General features: G+C 59.2%; 2 protein-coding genes across 3 annotated transcripts; both read left to right on the top strand.

The window, feature by feature from the left end:
* The first annotated feature begins 1380 nt into the window (after window positions 1-1380).
* HR (HR, lysine demethylase and nuclear receptor corepressor) lies at window positions 1381-18424 on the top strand. Of its 2 annotated transcripts, XM_025395227.1 has the most exons (19): window positions 1381-2830; window positions 4047-4693; window positions 5422-6214; window positions 7499-7649; window positions 7727-7920; window positions 9419-9583; window positions 10351-10440; window positions 10612-10727; window positions 11534-11615; window positions 11998-12161; window positions 12268-12510; window positions 12718-12883; window positions 13052-13121; window positions 13336-13466; window positions 13607-13726; window positions 13828-13943; window positions 15819-15983; window positions 16429-16557; window positions 17086-18422. In XM_025395227.1, exons 2-19 carry the CDS (start codon window positions 4088-4090, stop codon window positions 17146-17148), a joined length of 3564 nt encoding a protein of 1187 aa, XP_025251012.1. In that variant the 5' UTR covers window positions 1381-2830; window positions 4047-4087; the 3' UTR covers window positions 17149-18422. The 2 variants fall into 2 exon arrangements, with proteins under 2 accessions (XP_025251012.1, XP_025251013.1); XM_025395228.1 differs by lacking the exon at window positions 15819-15983 and having other exon boundaries at window positions 1840-2830; window positions 17086-18424.
* A 4726-nt stretch (window positions 18425-23150) lies between these two features.
* On the top strand, window positions 23151-26210 carry NUDT18 (nudix hydrolase 18; the record flags this gene model as incomplete). The annotated part of the gene is given in 5 exon segments (XM_025394502.1): window positions 23151-23333; window positions 23335-23521; window positions 23524-23951; window positions 24739-24952; window positions 25188-26210. Coding segments are annotated over 5 exon segments (1608 nt in total), but the record flags the coding sequence as incomplete, so codon positions are not given.
* Window positions 26211-27501: the final 1291 nt, after the last annotated feature.

Raw genomic sequence — 27501 nt, 5'->3', positions numbered from 1 at the left:
TCTGGGGATGGCATGAGGGCCGCCGGCTCGTGAGTGCTGCTGTGCCCGTCAGCACGAGCGTATGTCAGCGAGCGAGTGTGTGTCAGTGCGCCAGGGGTCGGTGAGGGGCTGGGGCTCGGTCCACGAACGGCTGGGGGTGCTGGTCAGCTTGCCTTTGTCCACGAGTCTGGCATTGTGTCCACGCGCCGTGTGGCTTTCCTTCTGTGTTTGTGTCTTTTGTGTGTCTCCTCAGCTCTGCTCCGTCTTCAGGCACAGAACAGCCAGCTACAAGGACTCTGTGGGCCTGTGGCATGGGCCCCAAAGCGGGATGGGGAGCTGGGTGAGGGTGGGGAAGAGGTCCTTCCTTCCACCCAGCAAGTCCCCATGAGCCCCTGGGCTTTTCAGCAGCCTGTCTCCAAGAGCCCTGCTGCTCTAGTCCAGGGACTGTGGCCTGACAAAGCAGACATGGCAAGTGGGGTAGGGGGATATCTGCCCCACACCCCTGGGATAGTCCCCAACCCCTTTGGGGATGTCAGCCATAGGCTTTCAGGGTTCTGAACAGCGCAGGCTCCCATCTTGGCCTCTTCCAGGCCCCAAGCCGCAGGAATCTCCCCCTGGCGCTCCCACAAGCTTCGGCTGCTGAGGAGGGAGGCCAGAGGACACAGATGGGGGACCACAGGCACACCCCAGTCCCTCACCTTCACCCCTGGAGCCAGGCTGGAAGTGGGAGGCCAGGCCTCAGAGCCTGGGGCCTCCAGTCCATGTTAGACCCTCTACAAGCATCTCCCCTGGCACAATCAGGTCCCAGCCACCCTCAGGGGAGCTGGGGAGGAAGGGAGTGTTACTCAGTCATGTAAACAACCCCTACCAGCCTGCCTTGCCACAGAACTGGCCTCTGGGGGGAGGCCAGGGGCAGGATGAATCGATGCCAACACAGCCCAAGTCCGGCCCAGTGCCCGCTCCTTTAGGACCCTGCTCCCCAGGACCCCCACTATTCTCAATTGGTAGAAGGCTCTAGGCCTTGCTCATCCCTTAGGAGGAAGGCTTCTGGCTCTTCAGGGCTTCCCTCTGCGGGGATGGTGGTGTGACTTGGGACCAAGCTAGAGGCATCCAGAACCCATGGCTTCCATGGGATGGGAAAGAGGGAGTGCAGCTTCTGTCCCAGGCAGGCTGAGGATGGCTTCCGAAGGGAGCCAGGGTAGCTGAGGGTGGGAGGTGGGTGCCTGAGGGGAAGGGAAGCGCCCGTTGGGCGTGTGGGTTTCTGTGTGAGTCTGAATCTGTCTGTGTGTGTTTGAATCTGTCTGTTTGTGTCTGCACTGGAACCACCCCCGCAGTGGAGCCGGGATGCTTCCTCGGGTGGAGGGTGCCCTGCTTTTCCATTTCCTCTCCTCCTCTCTGTGCTCTCCCGGGAGCCACTCCCATGGGCGCCTCTCCAGCCCCTGGCCTGGAAGCACCAGGAACCCTGGGGATGGGGCAAACACTCACAGCCCAGGGTCTGGAGCCGGTGTGGGAGCTCATCTGGGCCCATGACCTCTCCAGACATTTGGCGAAATCAAGGCCCTTAGACCAGGGACAGACCCGAGCCCAGGCCCTCCCAGAGGTCCTAGGCCGCAACCCTTTGTGCCCTTGGGCTCTGGAAGGGGTTTGGGAAGGGTTTGGGGTGGAAGATGGCAAAGAGCAGCTTGACCAGGTGAGGATGAGGCAGGGCAGACACAGGCCAGTGGGGCGTGCCATGTGCCAGAGCTGGAGATGACCAGGAGCCAGTGGCCCGGCAGGCGTGGCCCGGCAGGCACAGCCCGGCTGGCGTGGGCCAGAGCGCCCATCACTGACCCGTGAGAACTCGTCTGCCCCTGCCAGCTCTGGCACTGCCCCCTCCCAGCCACCCCGCCCTAGCACCCTGGGGGGCACCCCGCCCCACCGTGGCCTGGTCCGGCCCCTCCCGCCCTTTGCTCCAGTTCCCGGGCTTGGCACCTATAGTGGGGGTGCCGCCCGCCTGCCAGGCTCCGGGGCCGGGCCCACGGGAGGGTGGGGCGGCTGGGAAGCTGGCACGCTGCCCCGGGGGAGCCTCTCTCGGCAGGCGCCCGGGTGCGGCGGGGGGGAGGGGGAACAAAGGGCTCATTCTCCCCGTGCGCAGCCGGTGGCATCGCCGGGGCGTTGGCGGAAGCCCCCGGGGCCCGGGAGGGGGCAGGCCCAGGCGCGGCCGCCGAATCACGGGCTCCTGTTTCCCGCAGGGTGCTGGAGGAGGAAACCGGCGGAGCAGCTTCCCCACTCTCAGTTGCGCGTCTGGCGATGGCGATCAGAGGTCCTGCTGCGCTCTCCGCTGCGCTCTACCTCCATTAGCCGCGCTGCGCGGTACTGCGCCCTCGCCGGTGCCTCTCTCCTGGGTCCCAGGATCGGCACCCCCATCCAGGCACGACCCCCTCCCCCGGCCCCTCGGCCTTTCCCCCCACTCGGCCATCTCCGACCCGGGGCGCGTGTTCCCCCCGGCCCGGCGCCTTCTCTCCCTCCGGGGGCACCCGCTCCCTAGCCCCGGCCCGGCCCTCCCCGCGGCGCAGCACGGAGTCTCGGCGTCCCATGGCGCAACCCACGGCCTCGGCCCAGAAGCTGGTGCGGCCGATCCGCGCGGTGTGCCGCATCCTGCAGATCCCGGAGTCCGACCCCTCCAACCTGCGGCCCTAGAGCGCCCCCGCCGCCCCGGGGAAAGGAGAGCGCGAGCGCGCTGAGCAGAGCGGGAGAACGCATCCTCGCCCGCCGGCCGGGAGGCCCCGGAGCTGGCCCATGGGGAGCAGGCGCCCGGTGCCGGCCACGACGACCGCCACCGCCTGCGCCGCGACCGGCCGGTGAAGCCCAGGTAAGCACCAGGAGCGCGCCGTCTAGGGACACTCGTGGAGGGGGATTTCTGAGCCAAGCCTGCGGTGCCCGTACGGAGTGAGTTCCCCGTGCCCCTCTGGGCTGGGCCACCCATTCTGACACCTGAAAGTTAGGATGCCCGACGCGGCCAGACCACGGCAGAGCCGTGGCTCCAGAAAACCTGGGCGCCCTCTGCTACTGCGCCGTCACCTCCTGCCTGGGGCTTCGTCGCGCTGGCCGAGGGGACCGCGCCAAGAGAGCGCTGCCGCTCTAGTGCCACCTGTCATACTGGTCCCTTGTACGCACGTTCAATTTTCCCTCCCTTGCCTCTCTCTGGGGCCCAGCCCGCTTTCTCCGCCTCCTTCCCTCTCCCCTCCCCGCCAAGCTGAAGTTTCCAGCGGCGGTGGCGGCTGCCCTGGCACTGCTGGCAGGGCTAGGGCAACTTGACCCATCCAGCTGAGGCTTCTTAATCCCCCTCCCCTGTGCTGGCGCGTTCTTCCCGCTGGGGGCCAGGGCGGGGTTCCTAGCCCCCTGCAGTTGTCCTAGGACTCTGCTTGAGAAGCTGAGAAACTGCAGGGCTCTGGGAAGAGGCTGACTCAGGGCCGCCCAGGTGTAGAGAGAGACACAGCCAGCGGCCCTGGCTGGCAGCTTTCCCCAGTGACTCCAGCCTGCCAGGCCTGCACTTCCCACAGCTACAAACCTGGCTGGGGCTGTAGGCTAGGGTTGGGCTAGCAGCACCCCCAAAACCACTGATTGCAGGATGAGAAGAATCCTCTGAGACGACCCAACCCTCAAGGGCACACTGAGGCCCAGAGGAGTGACATGACTTGCCCGGGGCCATGCAGCATAGGACAGAGTCAGGCTCAGGATCCAGCCTTTCTCCTCGTTCAGGGCCTTCCACTTTCTGTCCTGCCTCATGGGTTGTGAGCAGATTCCTAGCTCCGTGAGGCTAGGACATGCCCTACTAGCGATGGCAGCCTCCGCTGAGGGGCACTGGCCTAGGTGGAATTTGGGGAAGGGATGATATCCCCATACTGGAGGAACAAGATGCGTCCGGCTGCATGTGGAGAGGCAGCACGGTGCCCAGTTGTGGGCTGGCACTTGCCTTACTGGTTTGAGCTGCCTCGGTGCTGCCAGGGCAGTGCCACTCTGTGCCAGGCAGTAAGGTGCTTGGGGAATGTGCCCCAGAAGCTCATGCTTTGATGGTTATGCTCCAGGGACCCCCCCTCTGGGAGAGCCCCATGAGGGCAGGAGAGTGATGGAGAGTTCGCCCAGCTTCCTGAAGGGCACCTGGGAGAAGACAGCCCCAGAGAATGGCATCGTCAGACAGGAGCCCGGCAGCCCGCCTCGAGATGGCCTGCACCGTGGGCCGCTGTGCCTGGGAGAGCCTGCTCCCTTTTGGGGGGGCATCCCAAGCACCCCAGACTCCTTGCTTCCCCCTGGCTTCCCCCAGGGCCCCAAGGACACGCTCCCACTTGTGGAGGGCGAGGGCCCCCAGAATGGGGAGAGGAAGGTCAACTGGCTGGGCAGCAAAGAGGGACTGCGCTGGAAGGAGGCCATGCTTACCCATCCGCTGGCATTCTGCGGGCCAGCGTGCCCACCTCGGTGTGGCCCCCTGATGCCTGAGCATAGTGGTGGCCATCTCAAGAGTGACCCTGTGGCCTTCCGGCCCTGGCACTGCCCTTTCCTTCTGGAGACCAAGATCCTGGAGCGAGCTCCCTTCTGGGTGCCCACCTGCTTGCCACCCTACCTAGTGTCTGGCCTGCCCCCAGAGCGTCCACGTGACTGGCCCCTGGCCCCACACCCCTGGGTACACTCCGGGGGCCAGCCCAAAGTGCCCTCTGCCTTCAGCTTAGGCAGCAAGGTGAGTGCAGGGGCAGAGAGGGTACCTGTGGCTCTGGCCTTGCAAAGTGGCTCGGTGGTCCCCAAGCTGCCCTTCCACTGTGATGAAAAGAGAAGGCAGCACCGAGGTAGAGGGGTCTATCAGCTTGGAGCTGTCCCAGGCCCCACAGTCAACCCCAAGCAAGCCCTTCCCTGAGCAGCTCCATCTCTCTAGGCCTCCCCTGCCCTCAGGTCATTGCAGCCACTGACTCACCCATTGTCTGCCTAGGATAAGGTCCTGGGAACTGTGGCCTTGGAATGTGTGGCTTGTCCTGGGAGGAGATGGGCGAGCTGACAAGGCCTCTCTATCTAAGAGTGGGATGTGCAGGGGACCCCATGGCCCATGTCTAGGGTACCTCCCCCATAGATGACTCCCACTCCCAGGGATGAGATTTTAGAACACTTGAAACTCAGTATGGCACAGGACACCAAACGGCCCAAACAGACCCTGGATGCCCTTTGGCTGTGCCAGGCATTCACCCTTTAGTTCTTAGACTTCCTTGTGAGGAAGTCTGAGAAATCCTGGGGGAGGAGGTGGGGATTGCCAGGACAGTGTCGGAGGCACTCCAGAGACCTAGGGCAGTGCCATTGATTAATCAGAGTGTGAGGGCTTCAGTATTCTCCCTTCCTTCTTGCTTGTCAGTTCTGCCCATACATTTAGGCACGGGGAGCCCAAGTCAGCCCAGGCGTAACACTTTCTCCCCTCTTTAGGGCTTTTACCACAAGGATCCGAGCATTCTCAGGTTGGCAAAAGAGCCCTTGGCAGCTGTGGAACCTGGGTTGTTGGGTTTAAACCCTGGTGGGCACCTGCAGAGAGCCGGTGAGGCCGAACGTCCTTCACTGCACCAGAGGGATGGAGAGATGGGAGCTGGCCGTCAGCAGAATCCTTGCCCACTCTTCCTGGGGCAGCCAGACACTGTGCCCCGGACCCCCTGGCCCGCTTATCCCCCAGGCCTCGTTCATACTCTTGGCAACGTCTGGGCTGGACCAAGCGGTGGGAGCCTTGGGTACCAGCTGGGGCCACCAACCACACCAAGGTGCCCCTCTCCCGAGCCGCTTATCACCCAGCGGGGCTGCTGCTCATCCTATCCACCCATTAAAGATGGGGGTCTTGGCCCTTGTGGGAAGTGCCAGGAGGGCCTGGACGGGGTTGCCAGTGGAGCCAGCGAACCCAGCGAGGAAGTGAACAAGGCCTCTGGCCCCAGGGCCTGCCCCCCCAGCCACCATACCAAACTGAAGAAGACATGGCTCACACGGCACTCGGAGCAGTTTGAATGTCCACGCGGCTGCCCTGAGGCCGAGGAGAGGCCGGTTGCTCAGCTCCGGGCCCTCAAAAGGGCAGGCAGCCCCGAGATCCAAGGAGCAGTGGGCGGCCCAGCCCCCAAGCGGCCACCGGACCCTTTTCCAGGCACTGCAGAACAGGGGGCTGGGGGTTGGCAGGAGGTACGGGACACATCAATAGGGAACAAGGAGGCGGACTCGGGACAGCATGATGACCAGAGAGGTAAGGGGGCCGGGAGGGGCTGCAGGCCCTGCGTGGGAGGGGGCAGCCGGGGCTGGGGCTTCGCATGGGGCGGGGTCCATAGGCTTTATGAATGGACCACAGCCAGTGGTTAGCCTCCCACCTGGGTCGCAATGGCTCTCTGGGAGTTCCTCAGCATCTCCAGGCCAGAGCCTTCCAGCAAGTAGCTTCTATCTCTGTCTCCTCCCAAGCCCTGGTGTGCTGGTAGCAGTATAATGACATGGTTCAGAGCACGGCTCTGGAGCCAGAGCACCTCGTCCCTGACTTTGCTGATTGGTAGCTGTGTGGCCTAGGAGGAGCAACTTCACCTCTCTGGGCCTCAGTTACTTCATCTATAAAATAGGGATGAAGATGGCACCTACCTCAGGAAGACTGCTGCAAAAGCTAAATGCTAGAATAATTCATAGCAAGGGTTTGGAAGAATTCCTGGCACCCAGTGAACACTCAGTAAATGTTCACTGCGATGACTGCTTGTGCCACAAATCCCTGTTTGGGGATTGCTTCTCCTTGTCCTGCCCCAGGAACGGCTGCTCTATTGGCCAGAGGGAACTGGATACTCAGTTTGGACTCTGCCAGTGTTAGGGCTCTGGGCGCACCCTGGAGTCCTCTGCTACACTGTGCCCTCCACGGTGGGCCCTGGCACTGCCGGCCTCAGCCTCAGTTCTTCGGGATCACTTCAGTTTTTCAGCTTCCTGGATGGCTGGGTGTGGATCAGGACTCTCCATGGCCTTGCTCAAATGCCCCTGCACCTGGCATGGGCCTGTGTGTGCCCTCCCAGGCCTCTGCCCTGGCTGGGAAGTTGGCCCCTTCGCCTTCTTGGGTTACTGCACCTGTGGCCTGTGTCGAAACTCTCCGGCCTTCTCACCTTCCGGCGCCCTCCGTCCACTTTGGGATTGTCTCCTCATGTCACACAGCCAGCCGTATCACTAAGCCTTCAGTGGAGCTATCCAAAGTCTACACTGACTGGATCCTGCACATGTGTCAGGACGATCGCCCCAGCTGCCCAAAGCCTTGGGCTCAACACACAGACAACCTCTTCCCTCGGCTGCTGGTCCGTGTCAGGGCATCCTCAGACTCCCTGCTCAGCCTGGCGTGCGAGCCTTCCAGCTGCCTGGTCCACTCTTGCTGGTTCTGAATTAAGCTTCAGAGGCCTGGGGCGAGGAACTGGGCTGGCTCTGAGTGTGGACGGGGTGGGCGCTAAGGCTGGGATGGGGTTCTCAGCAGCCCAGGAAGCCCAGACTCCTGACCTCCGCATTGTCCCCTCAGGACCCCGAGACGGCCAGGCCAGTCTCCAGGACCCAGGACTTCAGGACATACCATGCCTGGCTCTCCCTGCAAAACTGGCTCAATGCCAAAGTTGTGCCCAGGCAGCTGGAGAGGGAGGAGGGCCCACCGGCCACTTTCAGCAAGTGCGGAGGTGAGCCGTTGCCCCTGGATGCCTCCAGTGCCCTCCCGCCAGGGCTCCCTCCTCATCTCCCCCTGCCCTCTCTCCAGATCACCTCTGGGAGGGGAACCGCAGCAGGAGGAAGACACAGCCGCCAACTCCAGCTCTGAGGAAGGCCCAGGGTCCGGCCCTGATGGCAGGCTCAGCACAGGCCTCGCCAAGCACCTGCTCAGTAGTCTAGGGGACCGACTGTGCCGTCTGCTGCGGAGAGAGCGGGAAGCCCTGGCCTGGGCCCAGCGGGAAGGTGAACAGGACCTCCTGGGTCTGCATGGGGTCTCTGTAGGGGGAGCCCCAGGTGTCCCTCCCCTGACCCCACCCACACTCCTAGACCTAAGGCAACCTCGGAAGAGCTCCTGGCCTGGGTGGGGACATCAGGAAGGTGTCAAACTGGGTACAGCCCAGTTCTCTGGGAGTTTTTGGGCTTGCTGGGAAAACAAGAATGAGTGCCAAGTATCTGCAAGGCACTGGGAGGTGGGGGAGCTCCTGAGGGGTTGGGGGTCAGGCGAAGCTCCTGGGCCTGGAGGGCTGGCAGGACCTGGGCTAAGGTCCCTCTGGCTGCAGGCGCTCCCTCTGGTCGCCTTTTCGCAGCAGAGGGAGTTCCTCGTAAGCACACAGCCCTGGGCTGCTGGTCAGTTTTTGGATGGAGACCCCTGGGGCTCCCTCTTGCCTCAGACAGGCCAGGCCCCTTGGTGCATCTTCAGCCAGCTCCCTGCTCCCTGTCGGCTCCTGCCACTCCCAGCCTGGGTTCCCAGCACACACGCCACCCATCCTTCCTTTCCCGGCTCCCTGGAGCTTGTCATCCCCTCAGGCTTTGGCACTGGCTGTCCCAGTGTCTGGAATGCCCTGCTCCTCCCTTTCTACCTGGTGAATGAAAACTTACTCATCCTCTGGGGCCCTCTTGGGAAGCTCCCCCGCATTGCCTTCCTCACCCTTCCCTGGCATTTTCCTCCAGCACCCGCCTCATGGTGCCACAGTCATTGCCATATTTATGGGTACATCTCCCTATCCAGAATGTGTGCACCGTGAGGCAGGGCCAAGTCCTGACCACCTCTGAGTCCCCTGCATCCAAAGGCAAGGCGTTTGTTGAACTGTACTCAGTGGCACCTTTTCCACCTACCAACAATGGCTTAGTCTGATACTTGGCTCTTAGAAAACCCCACTCCTGACTGGGTGCAGTGGCTCCTGCCTGTAATCCCAGCACTTTGGGAGGCCAAGGTGGGAGGATCACTTGAGCCCAGGAGATGGAGACTGCCGTGAGCTGTAATCACACCACTGCGTTCCAGCCTAGGTGACAGAGTGAGACCCTATCTCAAAACAACGACAACAAAGTCTCCTGGAGGAAATGACACCTGGGCATGGTTACCATTTCTGGTAGCACATACGGCTTGGAGGGAAGGAGGTGGAGGAAAGAATGTGCTAGAAGTGGTGTGGATTAGTAATTCAGGGCCAGTGGGGAAGTCCCTGGGGCAGGGCTGGGTGTGGGGCAGGAATGGTGGAGCTGAGGCCTCCACTATCCCTGGAAAGCTTTGCTGGACAGGATGGTTTCTGCAGGGAGGCTCTTGACAGGGCTGAGGAGTAAGCAGTGGGTAGCTGTCGAGGGGCTTGTCTCCCTTCCCTGGGGGGCCCCTCCATGGAAGCTGCTCCCTGCTTCTCCTGCCCCTGCCTGGATCCTTGCCACATGAAGCCTTCCATTGGGGCCTGTTGCCTTCACCCTCTGACCCTGTTCTCTCCGTGGTCAGCAGGCCAAGGGCCAGCCGTGACAGAGGACAACCCAGGCATTCCACGCTGCTGCAGCCGTTGCCACCACGGACTCTTCAACACCCACTGGCGATGTCCCCGTTGCAGCCACCGGCTGTGTGTGGCCTGCGGTCGTGTGGCAGGCGCTGGGCGGGCCAGGGAGAAAGCAGGTAGGGAGAGGAGCTGGGGGTTGGAGGGCAGGATGGAGCCCTCAGGGGGACTGCTGCAAGCCTGTGGTCATTCGTTGACTGCCTCTCCCCAAAAAGCCCCCTACGCCCTGCGCAGCCCCAGCCTCAGCCACCGTGGCTCAATGCCCTTAGAGCAGACTTCCCCTCTCTGCAGATCAGAGGACCATGCCTGCGCCCTTGACCACCCTTAAACAAAGACGAATGTGCCCACTCAGTGTCTCCCACTCTGTTCAGCCCGCACCTTTTAAAACCTGCTGTAACACTGTGAAGTGGGTATTATTGCTTTTGTTTTCCAGATAAGAAAAACTCAGAGGATAAGTGACTTGTCTGAAGTCACAGTTAGTAAAGTGTTGCAGCCAGGACTTAGACTCAGGTCTTCTGATTTTGTCCTGTTCTTTTCATGGTTCTCAGCTTTCTCCCCCTTGGCTCAAGTTGGCCATGGGAGAGCTTGAAATTTCCCTGTGTTCCAGTAGGAATGACCAAAAAGAGCTCCAGGGTCAGATACGTTTTAGAACATTGTCTTCCACATGGTTAGCCTCAGGGCTTGCAAAGCATCTCAGCACATTAAAGGCTGTGCATTCTACAAGCAAAGAGTGCTGTGTCTCTATGTGAACCAGGTTTCCCAGAAAGCACGAGTTTTATGGACTATTGAGTCCCCTGATTTAGATATCATATCCTGACCTTCTCTGACCTTAACCTGTGATTACCTTGATTTCTGGACCTGCAGCTTTTCCCTTCCTGCCCCACAGGCTCTCGGGAGCAGTCCACGGAGGAGTGCACGCAGGAGGCTGGGCACGCTGCCTGTTCCCTGATGCTGACCCAGTTTGTCTCCAGCCAGGGTGAGCCATCTTGGAGGGGTGGGGCGTGCAGAGGTTGGGTCCTGAGAGAGACCAGCTTCCTGTCTGATTATCCCTCCCCCCAGTGCCATGCCCTTCTGCTTGGCAAGGCCAAGCTGCCTGTTGGTCTACACTCACCACCAACCTCCCTCTCCTGCCCACCCCCACCCCCAGCTTTGGCAGAGCTGAGCACTGCAATGCACCAGGTCTGGGTCAAGTTTGATATCCGGGGGCACTGCCCCTGCCAAGCTGATGCCCGGGTATGGGCCCCCGGGGATGCAGGCCAGCAGGTAAGACCCAGGGCATGCCACCGGTTGGGTATCATGCCTGCAAATGACTGAGCTTTGCAGGGGTTTGGCCCCCTTTGTTTTTTTGATGGGGATGAAGAGCAAGAGAGAAGCCTGTGGAATCAGGCTAATTCCCACCTTGGGGATCAGGAGCCATGCACGATCTTGAGCGCTGGCCCCTCCCACCCCCACACTCTGGAGGTCCTCACCCCCTGCCTTCCTGGAGCATATCTGCCCTACTCTGTGCGTATTCTAGTTCAGCGCTTGCCACATCATGCTAGAAGTGCTTGTTGGTATGGCCGGGTCCCCAGGCCATGGGTTCCTTTGGGTGGAGTGTTGGCCCGCCTTCTCAGTATCCCCAGCACCTAACACCTAGCAGGCACTCAATGTGCATTTTGCAAAGTTTTTATGAAGTTCATGTTCTTATTATAAAAATCATCCATTCAAAATAAATTGTTCATTGAATGCATTTTGGGTGCCAGACACTGTGTTATATACCCATTGTGGAAAATTTGGAAAATACAGACAAGTATAAGGAAGAAAATGACGATGATCTTAATGCCACCATTAGTTTTGACATATTTCTTTCCAGCCATTTGTCTATTTTAGTAGACTACAGACCCTACCATAGGTAGAAGTCTATGAGCAACTTTTTTCCACCTAATGTTATATCCTATAGCATTTTGCTCCTATAAACACGATTTTAGGACTGACAAGAGTCCATTGTTCATTCTTGTGGGTTGTGTTGAACTGTGTCTGCCATTTTAAAATCTCTGGTTGGATTGGGGGGTGGTGGATGGGTTTAACAGAAGGAATTGACACAGAAAATGCCCCCAACTCCACAACCTTCGTGCAATGGCGACACCCACAGGACCAAGAGCATCAAAGAGGGTGAGCGGCTCCTCTTGCCCCTTGGCCTGTGCAGGAGGGAGGCTGGGCCAGAGTTTGAGGCAGGAGGGGACAGCCAGCAGAAGTCTCCAGGGATTTAGCAACCCTCTCACCCCCAATAATCTCCACCACTCCCCTCAGGACACGCCTCCAAACACCTTCTTTGGCCAGACCCCCCCGAACCCCTCTTTTTAGAGGCTCTGGAGCTGCCAGCAGGAAAGGCAGTAGCGTGGGGAGACCCAGTGCAGAGCTGCAGTGGGGGATGCTGGCTGGGGAGAGAGTGGGCTCAGCCAGGAAGAGAGGGACGAGCAGCATGAGCAAGAGGGCCTCAAGGGTAAGGGGAAGGACCAAACGCGAAGCCCCCCACCATCTTCCCCCCTAACAGAGACCCCCGATTCCACTGAGACCCCAGCAGAGGACCGTGCTGGCCAAGTGCCCCTGCCTTGTCCTTCTCTCTGCGAACTGCTGGCTTCCACCGCGGTCAAACTCTGCTTGGGTCATGAGCGAATACATATGGCCTTCGCCCCCGTCACTCCGGCCCTGCCCAGTGTGAGTGAGGGCATGGAGGGAGGGCTAGGAGCCAGGGGACCAGAGGCTGGGCCTGCCCTCCCTGCGGGGCCCAGCGGGTCCTGAGCCACTGTGCCCCTTCCTGCAGGATGACCGCATCACCAACATCCTGGACAGCATTATCGCACAGGTGGTGGAACGGAAGATCCAGGAGAAAGCCCTGGGGCCAGGGCTTCGAGCTGGCCCGGGCTTGCGCAAGGGCCTGGGCCTGCCTCTCTCTCCAGTGCGGCCCCGACTGCCTCCCCCGGGGGCTTTGCTGTGGCTGCAGGAGCCCCGGCCTCGGCCTCGGCGTGGCTTCCACCTCTTCCAGGAGCACTGGAGGCAGGGCCAGGTGAGGTGCTCTGCCCCTCCCCTCCCAGCCCTGGCCACCCCACCTGCCCCTTGGGGCCTTGGTCCCTAGGCCCAGACAGACCTAATGGCTCAGAGGGAGCAAGAGGGCTGTCTCTGAGCTGTTCACTGCCCTTACAACACACTCTTGCCTGGCCACGGCGGGCACCCTGGCCATTCTCCTCATGGCCTCCTTCCTTTCCCACCACAGCCTGTGTTGGTGTCAGGGATCCAAAGGACATTGCAGGGCAACCTGTGGGGGACAGAAGCTCTTGGGGCACTTGGAGGCCAGGTGCAGGCGCTGAGTCCCCTTGGGCCTCCCCAGCCCACCAGCCTGGGCAGCACAGCATTCTGGGAGGGCTTCTCCTGGCCTGAGCGTAAGTGTCCCCGACACAGGGGAGAGGGAGCTGGGAGCCCAAGCCCTAGGGACCGGGTGGCAGAGGAGTCCCAGAGTAACCCTGAGGGGCTGGAAGCAGGGGTTGCTGCTGCTGGGGCAGGGGCTTTGGAGCTGAGGAGGCCAATGGCCGTTCTATCTCCTCCTGTAGTTCGCCCGAAGTCAGATGAGGGCTCTGTCCTCCTGCTGCATCGAGCTCTGGGGGATGAGGACGCCAGCAGGTGTGTATGTCACCAAGGGCCAGCCCTACCTCCCCAGCCACTGCAGGCCCCGCCTGGTTCAGCCCTCCCCTCCTCCTCTGCCCCCCACCCCCACCCTGTGGCCCCCGGTACTCTCATGTTTGCCCTCTGGGAGTTACCCTGGCAGTGGGAGGGCCTTGATGGGGTCTCTGGTGCGCGGGTTGGGCCTGCTGGGCATGACCCCCTCGCCCCATAGGGTGGAGAACCTAGCTGCCAGCCTGCCACTCCCGGAGTACTGCGCCCACCGTGGAAAACTCAACCTGGCTTCCTACCTCCCACCTGGCCTTGCCCTGCGTCCACTGGAGCCCCAACTCTGGGCAGCCTATGGTGAGTGTCCCTCCACTCCTGCTCAGTCTCTACTCCCGTGCCTGTCATCTCAGGGCACACGAGCATTTGTGCCAAGGCTCTGGGGCTTGAAGTGCTTCTCTGATTCCATTTCTAACTGTTCTTTCTCTATTGTCATGCAGGTGTGAGCCCGCACCGGGGACACCTGGGGACCAAGAACCTCTGTGTGGAGGTGGCTGACCTGGTCAGCATCCTGGTGCACGCCGAGGCACCACTGCCTGCCTGGCACCGGGTACAGAAAGGTAGGTCCTCGGCCAGAGGCAGGAGGAGCAGGGACAAGATACAGAGGCGAGTGTCTGTTGCCACCAGCCCAGGGCCTGCCTGAGTTATCTTTCCTCCTCAGACTTCCTTTCAGGCCTGGACGGGGAGGGGCTCTGGTCTCCGGGCAGCCAGGTCAGCACTGTGTGGCACGTGTTCCGGGCACAGGACGCCCAGCGCATCCGCCGCTTTCTCCAGATGGTGAGGAGGCAGCCAGGAGCCCTACCCTTCCCCCTGCTCAGCCCTAGAAGCTCGTCCAGTCCCACCCTAGTGTGCTCGCTCCCCGCCCCGCGCCCTCAGGTGAGCTGCACAGACCAACTCGCACAGACAGGTGCAGAGAAGGCAGAGGGGACCCGGAGTTCTGCCATGGGGCTCAGAGAAGCGGCAGGGGGTTGCGGCAGGACAGCCTGGACCTGATGATGAAATGACAGCACCAGCTGCCTGAGGCTGGACGTGGTACCAGGGCCTTAGGCGTAATATCTGTTACCTGTCTCAGTCCCCTGCCCCATGAGGCAGGTACTGCTCCTTTCCCATTGGCAAATGAGAACACCGAGGCTTAGTGGCAGGGCTGGGATCTGAGCTTCTGTCTGTCATGGCCCCAGGTCACTACTCTGTGCTACTCCTGGAGGCAGGCAGCCTTCCCTCCCTTCTGAGACTCCGTCCTGCTGCCCCGCTTTTGGTATTTGCATCTTGTTAGGGGAGACTGCCTGGAGGAGATGCTCCTGGAGGGGCTAGCAAGGAAGGGGGCTGAGGGAAGTAGAAAGAGAGATGGGTCAGGTAAGGAGCCAGGGAAGGGGAAAGTGATGGGGTGGGCTGGAGGCAAGAAGCTTGAGGCGCAGGGGAGGAGAGTCCAGGGGTAAGGCGAGGGCAGCCCCGTGGTTCCCAAGTCCAGCTGGGCCCTCATTATCCTGGGGAAAAGACTTCCACCTAGTGTCACCCCTCGCCAAAGCACACACACGGAGACTTGCAGAAGCCAGCATGGTGTGCACCCCTCCTGCCCACAGGCATACACATGTGTAGATGCACACACAGATGCTGGGACATGCAGAGGGGAGCACACCTCCACACACAGATGGCCTCTTCCGGGCTGGGTGTGGCTGGCCGTGGGCAGTCCCCACGGCCCAACCCAGTGACTCACGGGGCAGGGCTGAGGGGCACAGTCTCCCTGGGTGGCCTGGGAAACACTGCTCAGCTCCAGGATGGACCTGAATCTCCAAGGGCAAAGGAATCTTGGCACCCAACCGGGACTCCTCTAGGGTCCCATCGGCTTCACTAGCCTTCCCTTCCCTGATGGCCCCATCTTGCAGCCCTAAGCCCAGGGGCAATGGCTGAGGTCCTTGCTGAAGGGGGTGGATTGGGCTGGTGGCGGGTTGGAGCATGATGCCGGCGTCCGCTTTGCACATGTTCCCTGGGCACCTCTGGCCTCCGCGAGTCCCTGCCTGCCCAGAGAGCTCCCTGCTCTGGTTGGGCTTGTGAGGTCCCCGTAGCTGTGGCTGCTGCAGAGACCTGGGCCTGGCCCGAAAGCCTGTTCACCTGCAGGCACTCACAGCCTCGCAGTGGTCCTTCCCTTTTCCGCGTCCAGAATCTTAGGGAGACCCTGATGAACGCTTTGAGTTGTCTCCCCAGGGACATACAGCTCCCTGCTCACCCACCACTTAGCACACAATTCTGGCCATTCCAGACTAAGAAGTCCTGGTAGACAGTTTATGAACTGGGATTATGCAGGACGTCTCCCTTGGCTTTGCAGAAAGGGGCACCATTGAGAGAGGGAGCAGAGGGGCTGAGGTCACAGAGGCTGTTAAAGGCCTCCAGCCCCAGAAAAGCAGGGATTCAGTCTGCCCCCCTGTAGGGCCTTGAACCCCTTCCTTCTAAGCTCCTTCCAGCCAAATGTGTGTTCTGCCAACCTGAGCTACCCCAGCCCCAAACAAACCCAACCCTACCCTCCCTGCCGGCCCTTCAAGACTTGACCCTTCAGCTCTTTTCTCCACCTCTGGCCTCTGGAAAGTCCATGTCCCATCCTCCTGCAGCCCTGCCCTTCCCTCCCCATCTTGCTCATTCCCCCTTCTCTTCTTTGAGGTGTGCCCGGCCGGGGCAGGCGCCCTGGAGCCTGGCGCCCCAGGCAGCTGCTACCTGGACGCAGGGCTGCGGCGGCGCCTGCGGGAGGAGTGGGGCGTGAGCTGCTGGACCCTGCTCCAGGCCCCCGGAGAGGCCGTGCTGGTGCCTGCAGGGGCTCCCCACCAGGTGCTTCCCGGCGGGCAGGGGCTCTGCGGGGAGATCAGGCTGGCAGGAGCGATCCGATCAAGGCTGCAGGCATCCAACATCACCTCAATACCCAAGAGCTGGGCAGGGCAGGGAGCCGCACACTGCTGTGGGGAACAGAAAACAGGGGAGCCAAGAGGCCTTGAAGACACTGAGCCCAACTGGGACTGGCGCCAGAGTCCACTACTGTTTTCCTGGGCATGCTGATGTCAGGGGGCTCGCGGGGAGACTTCGGGGTCTCTCTGGCAGTCCTGACATCTGGTTTTGGCCCAGCCTTTGAAGTGTCCAGTGGTGCATCCAGGAATCTGCTCTCTGAGAGCTAGGGGTGGGGAGTGGGTGTCATTAGAGGAAGCAAACCTCAGGGACCAGGGGGACAGGGAGAGGATGTGTGATCTTGAGCCTCACTGTCCATGTTCCCCTGACACAGGTGCAGGGCCTGGTGAGCACAGTCAGCGTCACTCAGCACTTCCTCTCCCCTGAGACCTCTGCCCTCTCTGCTCAGCTCTGCCACCAGGGATCCAGCCTTCACCCTGACTGCCGCCTGCTTTGTGCCCAGGTGAGTGGGATGTGGGCCAGCAGGCTGGGTGTGCTGCCCAAGCCTCCCACCTCCCTGTGCCACAGCTTCGGTGGACATAGCAGATACCACCCTGTGCCAAGCATGCAGTTACCCTGTGCAGGGGCAGGGTATTCTTTTTATTTTGTTTCGTTTTGTTTTTTGAGATGGAGTCTTGCTCTGTCGCCCAGGCTGGAGTGGAGCTCCCTGCAACCTCCGCCTCCTGGGTTCAAGCGATTCTCTGGCCTCAGTCTCCTAAGTAGCTGGGATTACAGGCGCCCACCACCACATCTGGCTAATTTTTTTTTTGTTTTGTTTTGATTTTTAGTAGAGGTGGGGTTTCACCATGTTGGCCAGACTGGTCTCGAACTCCTGACCTCGAATGATCTACCCACTTCCGCCTCCCAAAGTGCTGGGATTACAGGTGTGAGCCACTGCACCTGGCCAGAGTATTCCTTTTAAGCAGGGTGGGGGACAGTGGGGGGTCCAGGAATGTGGCTGAAAATGCTTTGTCCTCTCTCTTTTTCCTAGATGGACTGGGCTGTGTTCCAAGCAGTGAAGGTGGCCGTGGGGACATTGCAGGAGGCCAAATAGAGGGATGCTGGATGTTTGGGGTCGGGGTGGGGACAGGTAGACCAGGTGCTCAGCCCAGGTATAACTTTAGCAGGGAATGACGCTAGGGGACTTGAGGATTTCTGGTCAACCCCACAAGCACCACTCCGGGCACAAGCAGGGCACCCTGTTCCCCTCCCCCTTAAGCCAACAACCACAGTGCCACCTAGCTCACACCTGTCCTTCTCAGGCTGGCACCTCCCCCACCCTATGCCCCTCTCCATGGTACCAGGCCTGCATTGGGGTCGATTGACTTCCTCCAACCCCCATTCCTCCCCGACCCAGGAGACAAACAGCCCTTCCTTGGGGGACCTCGGGAATCATTCTGGCTTAAGCAACACCTGCTGCTGCTCACTCCTGCTGAGCCTGCTCTACTGCCCCAGCTCCGCTTCTACCACCGCATCCCCACTGGGCTCACTGCAGGCATGCTGAACAAGGGGTCCCTGACCTTCCGCCCTCCTGCGGAGGTGAGGAGAGGGTGGCATCAGGAGCTGCTCAGGCTTGGCTGAGGGAGCGGCATGGGCGATGTCACTCAGCCCCTTCCAGGTCCGCCCACTTCCCTCCTTCATGATTTCCATTAAAGTCTGTTGTTTTGTGACTGCTGCCAGTGTGGTTGGCCCTGCCCCTGCAGGCCACATGGTCCAGGGAGGGAGGGAGACATGGAAATCTGCCCTAGAGTAGAGGCAAATGGAGTAGGGCAGCCCGGAGCTGGGGCCTGAGGGACAGGACACCACTGCCTGCTCTTCCTCCTTCCTCCGGGGCCTGGGTCCTTGCCTCCCACTGAGGAACCTTTGGGTGGGGTGGAGGGCTATTCCCCAAAGATGCTCCTGAGTGTAACAGCAGGCAAGGCAGAGTCCTGGGGCACAGCCACGAGGTGACCTCCCTGTGCAGAGACTCCGGAGCCCTACTCCACCCAGCAAGCTCCAGGCCGCCCCATCTGTCCCGTCTACCTTGACCTGGAGATCCAGAGGTGTGGCCCAGAGGAGCCCTTGCCCCACCTGTCTGCTCTTGGTGGCCGTGACCGACGCCAGGCCCAGCCACCCTGGGACTGAGCCTGACTGCTTCAGACAGCTGACCCCTCCTTGTCCCCACTCCACACCTGCAGCCTTCCGGTGGCGCTCTGCCCTCTCCAGCTTCCCTTGTGTATCTCAGCCCTACAAAGAGAAACACTCCCACTCTTGTCATACCTAATTGTTCCTGCTGTGGTTTGGGGAATTTTTTTTATTAAATAAAGTTTTTTTTTATTATAAGTGTAATACACTTTCAGAACATTTAGAAAATAAGAAAGTCACCTTCAAGCCTATCATTACACACCTCCAACTACTATGAATATTTTGGCGTATTCCCTCCCAGTGCTTTCCCCAAGGATTTGCTGTACACATGGCTGGATTGCTGTTTTGTCCTTGGTTTCTTTCTTTCAACACCATATCATAATCATTTTCTGTGTTTCTACCTAACCATCATTTTAAATGACTGCTTATATTCCATTAAGCGGCTTTGCCATGATTTACAAAATCATCCTTTATTTAAAAAAAAAAAAAAAAGCAGGGCTTTCTTCATTGTTTGGAGAACTCAGTTATTTTCATTTTTTTATGGGATAGAGAGGAGAAAAGAAAAAACTGAGAACTCTACGTTTACTTTGCTATTGTTTTCATTTAATTGATCTCATCTGGCCAGGCGAGGTGGTTCAGCCCTGTAATCCTAGCACTTTGGGAGGCAGAGGCAGGTGGATCACTTGAGGTCAGGAGTTCAAGACCAGCCTGGCCAACATGGTGAAACCCTGTCTCTACTAAAATACCAAAAAAAAAAAAAAAAAAATTAGCCGGGCATGGTGGCAGACGCCTGTAATCGCAGCTACTCCAGAGGCTGAGGCAGAAGAATCGCTTGAACCTGGGAGGTGGAGATTGCAATGACCTGAGATCATGCCACTGCACTCCAGCCTGGGGGACAGAGCAAGACTCTGTCTCTAAAATAATAATAATCATTATTATTATTAATCTCATTTCACTCCTTTCATTAAAATGATTTCAGTTAATCCATTATCATGATTTTCAGACAGATAGGATTTATTTCCATTTTACAGAAGAAGAAATAGGCAAACTAGCCAGGCGCGGTGGCTCAAGCCTGTAATCCCAGCACTTTGGGAGGCCGAGCCAGGCGGATCACGAGGTCAGGAGATTGAGACCATCCTGGCTAACCCAGTGAAACCCCGTCTCTACTAAAAAAATACAAAAAACTAGCCGGGCGAGGTGGCCGGCGCCTGTAGTCCCAGCTACTTGGGAGGCTGAGGCAGGAGAATGGCATGAACCCGGGAAGCTGAGCTTGCAGTGAGCTGAGATCCGGCCACTGCACTCCAGCCTGGGTGACAGAGCGAGACCCCGTCTCAAAAAAAAAAAAAAAAAAAAAAGGCAAACTACAATTAAGTAAATTACCCAAGGTCATATAGCAATTATAGTGGCAGAACGGGATTTGAACCAAGTTTTCTGAGTCAAGCCACCTGTTCACATTATAGTCTTAACTCTTAGTGGAATTTAAAGACAGGCTTGCCCTCCTGTCTGTCCTCCTTCTTCCAATGTATGTGCTTTATTTTATAGCTGATCATGTTCCAAGTGGTCCTGAATGACCCATTCCTACCTACGTTTCATCTTTTGTTTGAGACAGGGTCTCACTCCGTCACCCAGGCTGGAATGCAGTGACGCAATCTCAGCTCACTGCAACCTCTGCCTCCCGGACTCATGCCATCCTCCCACCTCAGCCTCCTGAGTAGCTGGGACTACAGGTGCGTGCCACCATGCCTGACCAATTTTGGTAGTTTTCGTAGAGACAGGGTCTTGCCACACTGCCCAGGCTGGTCTCGAACTCCTGGGCTCAAGCAATCTGCCCACCTTGGCCTCCCAAAGTTCTGGGATTACAAGCATGATCTACCATGCCTCACTTCATCTTCCGTAGTCATGTCCTGATGTCACCTCAGAACCCCAAATCTGGGGTCATTCCTGTGGGAAGACGGTTCTCTGAATTTTACCCATTAGGGGTGGGGACAGTGCATCACTGAGCCTCCGTCTTCCCCAAAAGACCTTATCTCCTCTTCACCCCCTTTGTCCTTCCAGGTGGGTCACAATGCCCTTGAGGATATATTTAGTCTCTTTGTAAACAGAAGTGAATCAATGTTCATTTGTCTCAGCATTGTTCCTGAGAATGCAGCCAGGCCAGGTAGGGACTGAGCCTGAGACTCCTCATGGGGCACTCGGTGGCACCCTTGGGCCTCTGCTGCTCACAGGGTCTACCAGCCGTGCTCTGCTGCAGCCCCTCTGTCGCTCAGAAATCCCAGACATACAACCAGCCAAGCTGGAAGTGAGCGCACGGTTGCATATCCAATGCCTTCTTTCCTTTTTCTCTGATAAAATTCTTAGACTTTCTTTTTTTCCCTTTTTACCCAGGAGCATAGATTCAAGTTGCCCTGAATATACATGCTCAGGCTTTTTATTTTGAAATAATTTTAGATTTACAGCTGAGTCACAAAGATAGCACAGGAAGTTCCCAATTATCCTTCACCCAGCCTCCCCTATTGTGAACATCTTACATAACCATGGTGCCTTGATCAAAACTACGAAATTAATATTGATACCACACTACTAACGAAGCAACAGGCCTCACTGGGATTTCACCAGTTTTTTCACGAATGCCCTTTTTCTGTTCCAGGATCCAACCATGCCTGCATTTGACAGATGGTCTGGAGGGTAGATGTGGCATCCCCAGGGTCCCTCAGAGAGCTAGCCTGTGGCCAGCCCTCCCTCTCCCACTGTAGCTTGGGTTCCTGCCCTCCTCACCTTCCTACCTTGTCAAGACACAGGTCTTGTTGCTCTGTCCATGACTCTAGCATCACAGACGCCCTGATACAACCTTGCCTTGCCTGCCCCTGTCCCTGTCCCCATCCCCATGGCCACCTACCCAGGCCTTCCTGCTCATGTGCTTCCTCCTGCTCACCCCCGGCACATGCACGCACATGCCCTGAAATGGCTGGCTCCAGCTTGGCTCCCGTGGGTGCTGGGAGCATTAGGCTACTCCCATTCACCATGCTGTGTGGCCCACCACACTGGCCAGGGTTCTTCCCTCTCTGGGACTGGAGGACACACAGTTGACTTGATGGGGACCCTGGTGGTTCCTATCCAGCCTCCCGTCCTCCCTCAGCTGCCTCCCTTGTCTCGGCGCCTCTCCAGCCTCTGTCTGGCTGCTGTTCTCTCCCAAGGCCTTGGGAATGCCTGCCTCTCTGTTGTCTCAGCACTCCCTTCCCAGTTTACAAGGGGCTTTTGGGGAGGGCTTTCCCCCCCCGGGATAATGGGAGGCATGGAGCCATGGTTTGCTGCGGTCTCTGCTCTCTGGGCAGTGAGGCTTTCTGTTGTTTACCTTAGGCTGCCTCTGAAGCTCCCAGAGCCCTGCCCAGACATGATCTCACTCTCTCAAATCATCCCTGCGAGGCAGACAGGAGTCTGGGACCAACCTGCCCCCACTTCACAGGTGGGAAAACTGAGGGATTCACACACGTGCGGGCACGCACAAGACACACAGACACACACACACACACAGAGCAAATATGTTGATAAGTTGCTCTGCAGTCCTGGGGTCCTGTGCTTGCAGTTATTTGGGAGGTGAGAGGTCCAGGATAGGGCTTGGCCCAGCTGCGTTCAGCAAGTGCCTCAAAATTCATGGGCCTTGTAGGGATATCCCACAGCCTAACACCGGGCCCTGCCTCCAGGGAGCCTGTGGTATTAGCAGGTGAGAGGAGTCTAAAGAAACACATCCTGTGTTGCTGAAGTTCCTCAGTCCAATTCTAAGGCAGCTCTACAGGTACATTTCACCAGGCATGGTGGCTCATGCCTGCAACCACAGAACTTTGGGAGGCCAAGGCAGGAGGATCAGTGAGGCCAAGAGTTCAAGACCAGCCTGGACAATATAGCAAGACCCTTGTTTCTACAAAGAAATAAAAATTAAAAATTAAAAATTTAGCCGGGCATGGTGGTGCACACCTGCAGCCCCAGCTACTCAGGAGTCTGGGGCAGGAGGACGGCTTAAACCCAAGAGATCAAGGCTGTAGTAGGATCTGTGATCATGCCACTGCACCTCCAATCTGAGCAACAGAGTGAACTCCTGTTTCTAGGGGGTAACAAAAGGCACATTTCATGAGGGTGGGCCTTGTGTGTTGTAGCAAGAAGAGCTGTGGTGGAAAGGGCCCATCCCTGAGGGTCGGTGGGCTGCCTGGGGACGGTGCCCAGTACTGGAGAATCCACACAGCTCCTCTCCGATTGTCGTGCCTTCCCAACATCCCTGTAAAACAATAATTGTTATGACCCTACTCTACAAATAAGAAAATTGAGGCTCACAGCTCACCCAGGAGCACAGAGCAAGCCAGCCAGCAGCGGCTGGCCATCTGGCTCCAGGTCCTGAGCTTTGTCCACACCATCAAGCAGGGAGGCACACAAGACCAGCCGAGGGAGAAGAAAGGGGTGGTCTCTGCCGGGTGAGAAGCCAGACGGCCTGCTTCGCAGATCCCTTCCAGCTGGCCTTGCCTTCCAGTTCTGAGGGGCGGGTGAAGGAGGAAAGGCCGAGCTGGGAGAGGAGCAGGCGCTCGCCACAACAACCCCCACCCTGCTCTCCACGCGCCAGGTCCTGCACGCTAGGTGGGAGGGTGACGACAAGGATGGAGGAGCGGGGCCCCACCCCCGCCCTCCCCAGGCGCACCATCTGCAGCGGAGAGGGCCTTGAGCTGCGTGGGAAATGCGGTGGGCAGAGGGACACTGATGAGGATGCGCGGCTGACGGCAGCCCTCTCTCAGCCCCCGACTCTTCCCGCCATCCCCAGCCCTTCCCCTCCCTCCTCCCAGCGCCTGTCACTCTTCCTGCCCAAACCAAGCATTTAGCACTTAGTCTCGAACCCTCATCTGACTCCTCATCTAGGACTCCGTCTCTCTCTCCAACTACAACAGAATCTCCCTAAAGGCAGGGGTTTATGTCCCCCTCCCCACAGGCCACGTGACATTTATTACTCTTGAATGGAGTGAGAAGAAAGTTATTTGGGAGATGATCAACTCCGGCAATGTCATCGTGTGTTCACGGCAACAGCGGGGCAGTGGGTCCAAGGGGCGGTCCCGGGCCTCCGTGACGTCACCGGGCTTTTCGCGTCATAGTCGCCTACCCCTGCGGCGCAACGCGCCCTGCAGGAAGGATGACGTCACGGTCGGAGCTCCTGCAGACCAGTGCGCGCTCGGGGAGTAGGCGAGTCGGGGGCGGCTGGGAGACGTCCTGAGCGCGCGGGACTGACAGGCGGCAGAACCCGGGCGGGGTCCTCCGGTTGCGGCCCGGCGCCCACCCAGTTGCCCGGCGGCCCCGGGTGGCCCCGCCCCTTCGGAGACTGCCGCGGGCCGGCCAATCCGGGCAGGCCGCGGCGCCGCGCAGCCTATCAGCGGCCAGGGCTCGCGTGCGCTTCCGCGTTCGCGTGCGCTTCCGCGTTCTCGTGCGGTACCGGCCTGCTGCCGCAGGGACTGGGACAGGGCGCAGGAGCCCACGCTCGCCCGCGGCTCGGCTCAGCCAGTCTGCGAGTACTCAGGCCGCCGCCCCCCGGGGGACCCGATGGCCTCGGAGGGCCTGACGGGAGCGCTGGCTGCCGTGCTGGCGGGCCAGGGGCCAAGAGTGCAGAGCTGCGACTCGGCACCGGCCGGGGAGCCGCCGGTGCCCGTGCGGCTGCGGAAGAACGTGTGCTACGTGGTGCTGGCCGTGTTCCTCAGCGAGCAGGTGAGCGGCCGCCCGCCGGGCCCGCCGGGCCTCGGGAGCGCGCAGCCAGCCCAGGTGGGGACAGAAGACCCAACGGCCACAGCCAGCGCTGCCGCGTGCGTGGCGCTCCCCAGTTTTGCAAAGCACTCCCACTCCCAGTCGCATCTGTGTCCTGCGTTCGTCCCGATATGCAGTAGAGGAAACTGAGGCCCGGGGCCTGTTTGTCTCATCCCACTAGGGCTCATTCCTTCCCTTCCCCAGAGTCTAGCGGAATGCCCAGGGTCCCCCGGGTAGCAGTGGCTCAATCCGTGTTTACCCTTAGGCCTTTGGTGCTGATCCCTGTAGTAGGCGATGTAATGACAACTAGAAGGGGCCAGGGCCATAGGGCAGGGTTGTACAGAGTGGAGGTGGGGGGTCGTGTTTCAAAGCCAGACCCCAGTGTGAGGACCCATCACAGTTTGTAAACCACGCCGTTGGAGGCGAGAGATACACGGTGACATGTACAGACGCAAATCAGTGCAAGACACATGGTGACCCTCACTCTGGGGCCTCATCTCCAGCCCCTGAAGCAGCTTCCAGGAATCTCAGCCCTTCCTGAAATGGAAGTCTTCCTAAATCCAGAGAGGGACGAATTGCAGGGAGGAGAGGGCTGCAGCCCCCAGCTACACGAGGGCAGGTCTCCTGGAGCGCTAGCCGGATTGAGGGTGTCCACCCAGAGGCGAGTCTCGGGCGACTGTGTTTGAGGTGTCCCCTGGTCCCCGGGGGAGGGAAGGCTGTGGCAGGAAGTGAGGATCCTCTGTCCCCTCAGGATGAGGTGCTACTGATCCAGGAGGCCAAGAGGGAGTGCCGGGGGTCGTGGTACCTGCCTGCGGGGAGAATGGAGCCGGGGGAGACCATCGTGGAGGCGCTGCAGCGGGAGGTGAAGGAGGAGGCGGGGCTGCACTGTGAGCCCGAGACACTGCTGTCCGTGGAGGAGCGGGGCCCCTCCTGGGTCCGCTTCGTGTTCCTCGCTCGCCCCACAGGTATGGCCCACCTGGAGGCAGTGTGAACAGGGCCAGTTGACACCTTTCCCCCAGCTCCTCGGTGAAGTGAGCCCCTCCACAGCCAGTCCTGTTATGGCTGGCACAGCCTGGCATGGGCAGAGTCCAGCCTTTGGGCTGGGGGCCTCTCTTCTGGGTCAGGGATGTCTGGTGACTGCCACACCTGCACTTCTCTCCACACAGCCTGTCCCTGCCCCATCCCCCACATTTCCCCCAGGTGGAATTCTCAAGACTTCCAAGGAGGCCGATGCAGAGTCCCTGCAGGCTGCCTGGTACCCACGGAGCTCCCTGCCCACTCCGCTGCGGGCCCATGACATCCTGCACCTGGTTGAGCTAGCCGCCCAGTATCGCCAGCAAGCCAGGCACCCTCTCATTCTGCCGCAAGAGCTACCCTGTGATCTGGTCTGCCAGCGGCTCGTGGTCACCTTTACCAGCACCCAGACAGTGTGGGTGTTGGTGGGCACAGTGGGGATGCCTCACTTGCCTGTCACTGCCTGTGGCCTCGACCCTGTGGAGCAGAGGGGTGGCATGAAGATGGCTATCCTGCGGCTGCTGCAGGAGTGTCTGACCCTGCACCACTTGGTGGTGGAGATCAAGGGGTTGCTTGGACTGCAGCACCTGGGCCGAGATCACAGTGATGGCATCTGTCTGAATGTGCTGGTGACTGTGGCTTTTCGGAGCCCAGGGATCCAGGATGAACCCCCAAAGATTCGGGGTGAGAACTTCTTTTGGTGGAAGGTGACTGAGGAAGACCTGCAAAGCCAGCTCCTCAAGCGGCTTCAGGGATCCTCTGTTGTCCCAGTGAACAGATAGGGAGGTGGAGGAGGTGACAAGGAGCTAGGCAGCCATGCTCCCTCCAGTGCAGACAGGTCTCTCTCTGAGGGAGGCAAGAGGCTGGCGATCAGGGATCTTGTTGCATTGGGAGCAGGGGCGGCTCTCCTGGTTCCCGGGAGAGATGCTTTGAGGAGCATTCCTCTACATTGCACAAGGGACAGTGCCTTTAACCAAGCAAGGAGTCCAAAGCTCAGGACCTGACAACCCTGAGGGCACACTGACACCTCTCCCCAGGGGGATGGGGAGCTTTCTGCACCACCAGTGGCATCTCCTCCTCATGCTCTGTGCCCTCCTTGGGAAAGGCCTGCATCCTGATCCTTCCAGGCCCTTGGAGCCTGGAGGGGCACTGGGGAAGGTGTCCTGAGGGAGGAGCCCCTTGCTGAGTAAAGAGGTGTTACTTACCTTGCCTCCCTGCCTAAACGTCTCTCTGGGGAGCAAGTGTTGGGGACTGCTGTCCAAGAGCTGCTGTTCCCATCGTGTTACCCACAGCTGCCCATGCCTTTCCCAGTGCACTGACAGTGTGGGCCAGTCTGCAGTCCCCGGGGCTCCTTCCAGCTGGCCTGCTGGCCCGGGATGTGACTCTGAGGGGACCCATCCCTAATGAAACACAGCTCTGAGTCCTCCAAGGGTTGGGCAGCGGGTGGCCCCAGAGGAACTTCACGTGGGACGGGCTGCAGGTGCTGCCTCTGCTCTCTCCTTGAGCCTCCCTGGCACAGACCCCTCCCCCGGCTCTCCTGCCTCTGCCTTTTCACAGCTTCAGCCCACACCAGACCAAACCTTTTTTTCATTTCCCCTCAGCCTGTCTGAATCACGGTAGGAATTTTTTTTTTTTTTTTTTTTTTTTTTTTTTTTAAGTGGCCAGGCACAGTGGCTCACGCCTGTAATCCCAACACTTTTTGGTAGGCTGCTGCAGGTGGATCACTTGAGGTCAGGAGTTCGAGACCAGCCTGGCCAACATGGCAAAACCCCATCTCTACTAAAAATACAAAAAACTAGCCGGGCGCCGGGCGCGGTGGCTCAAGCCTGTAATCCCAGCACTTTGGGAGGCCGAGGCGGGTGGATCACGAGGTCAGGAGATCGAGACCATCCTGGCTAACATGGTGAAACCCCGTCTCTACTAAAAAAATACAAAAAACTAGCCGGGCGTGGTGGTGGGCGCCTGTAGTCCCAGCTACTCGGAGGCTGAGGCAGGAGAATGGCGTGAACCTGGGAGGCGGAGCTTGCAGTGAGCCGAGATCGCGCCACTGCACTCCAGCCTGGGTGACACAGCGCGAGACTCCGTCTCAAAAAAAAAAAAAAAAAAAAACTAGCCGGGCATGTTGGCAGATGCCTGTAATCCAAGATACTTAGGAGGCTGAGGCAGGAGAATCGCTTGAACCCCAGAAGCAGAGGTTGCAGTGAGCTGAGCTCCAGCCTGGGCAGACTGTCTCAAAAAAAAAAAAAACTTTGGCCAGGCACGGTGGCTCACACCTGTAATCCCAGTGCCTTGGGAGGCTGAGGCAGGAGGATCGCTTGAAGGCAAGAGGATCGCTTGAAGGCAAGAGTTTGAAGCCAGCCTGGGCAACATAGTGAGGCCCTGTCTCTACAGAAAAACAAAAAACAAACAAAAAAACCCAGGCAAGGTGGCGCACACCTGTAAATCCCAGCTACTCAGGAGGCTGACGCAGGAGGATTGCTTGAGCCCAGAAGGTGGAGGC

This window comes from Theropithecus gelada, chromosome 8 (genome assembly GCF_003255815.1).
Source record: "Theropithecus gelada isolate Dixy chromosome 8, Tgel_1.0, whole genome shotgun sequence".
In the NCBI taxonomy this organism is placed as follows: Eukaryota; Metazoa; Chordata; class Mammalia; order Primates; family Cercopithecidae; genus Theropithecus; species Theropithecus gelada.
Note: the sequence above shows the minus strand (reverse complement) of the source record. Positions and strands in the feature narration are given on the sequence as shown.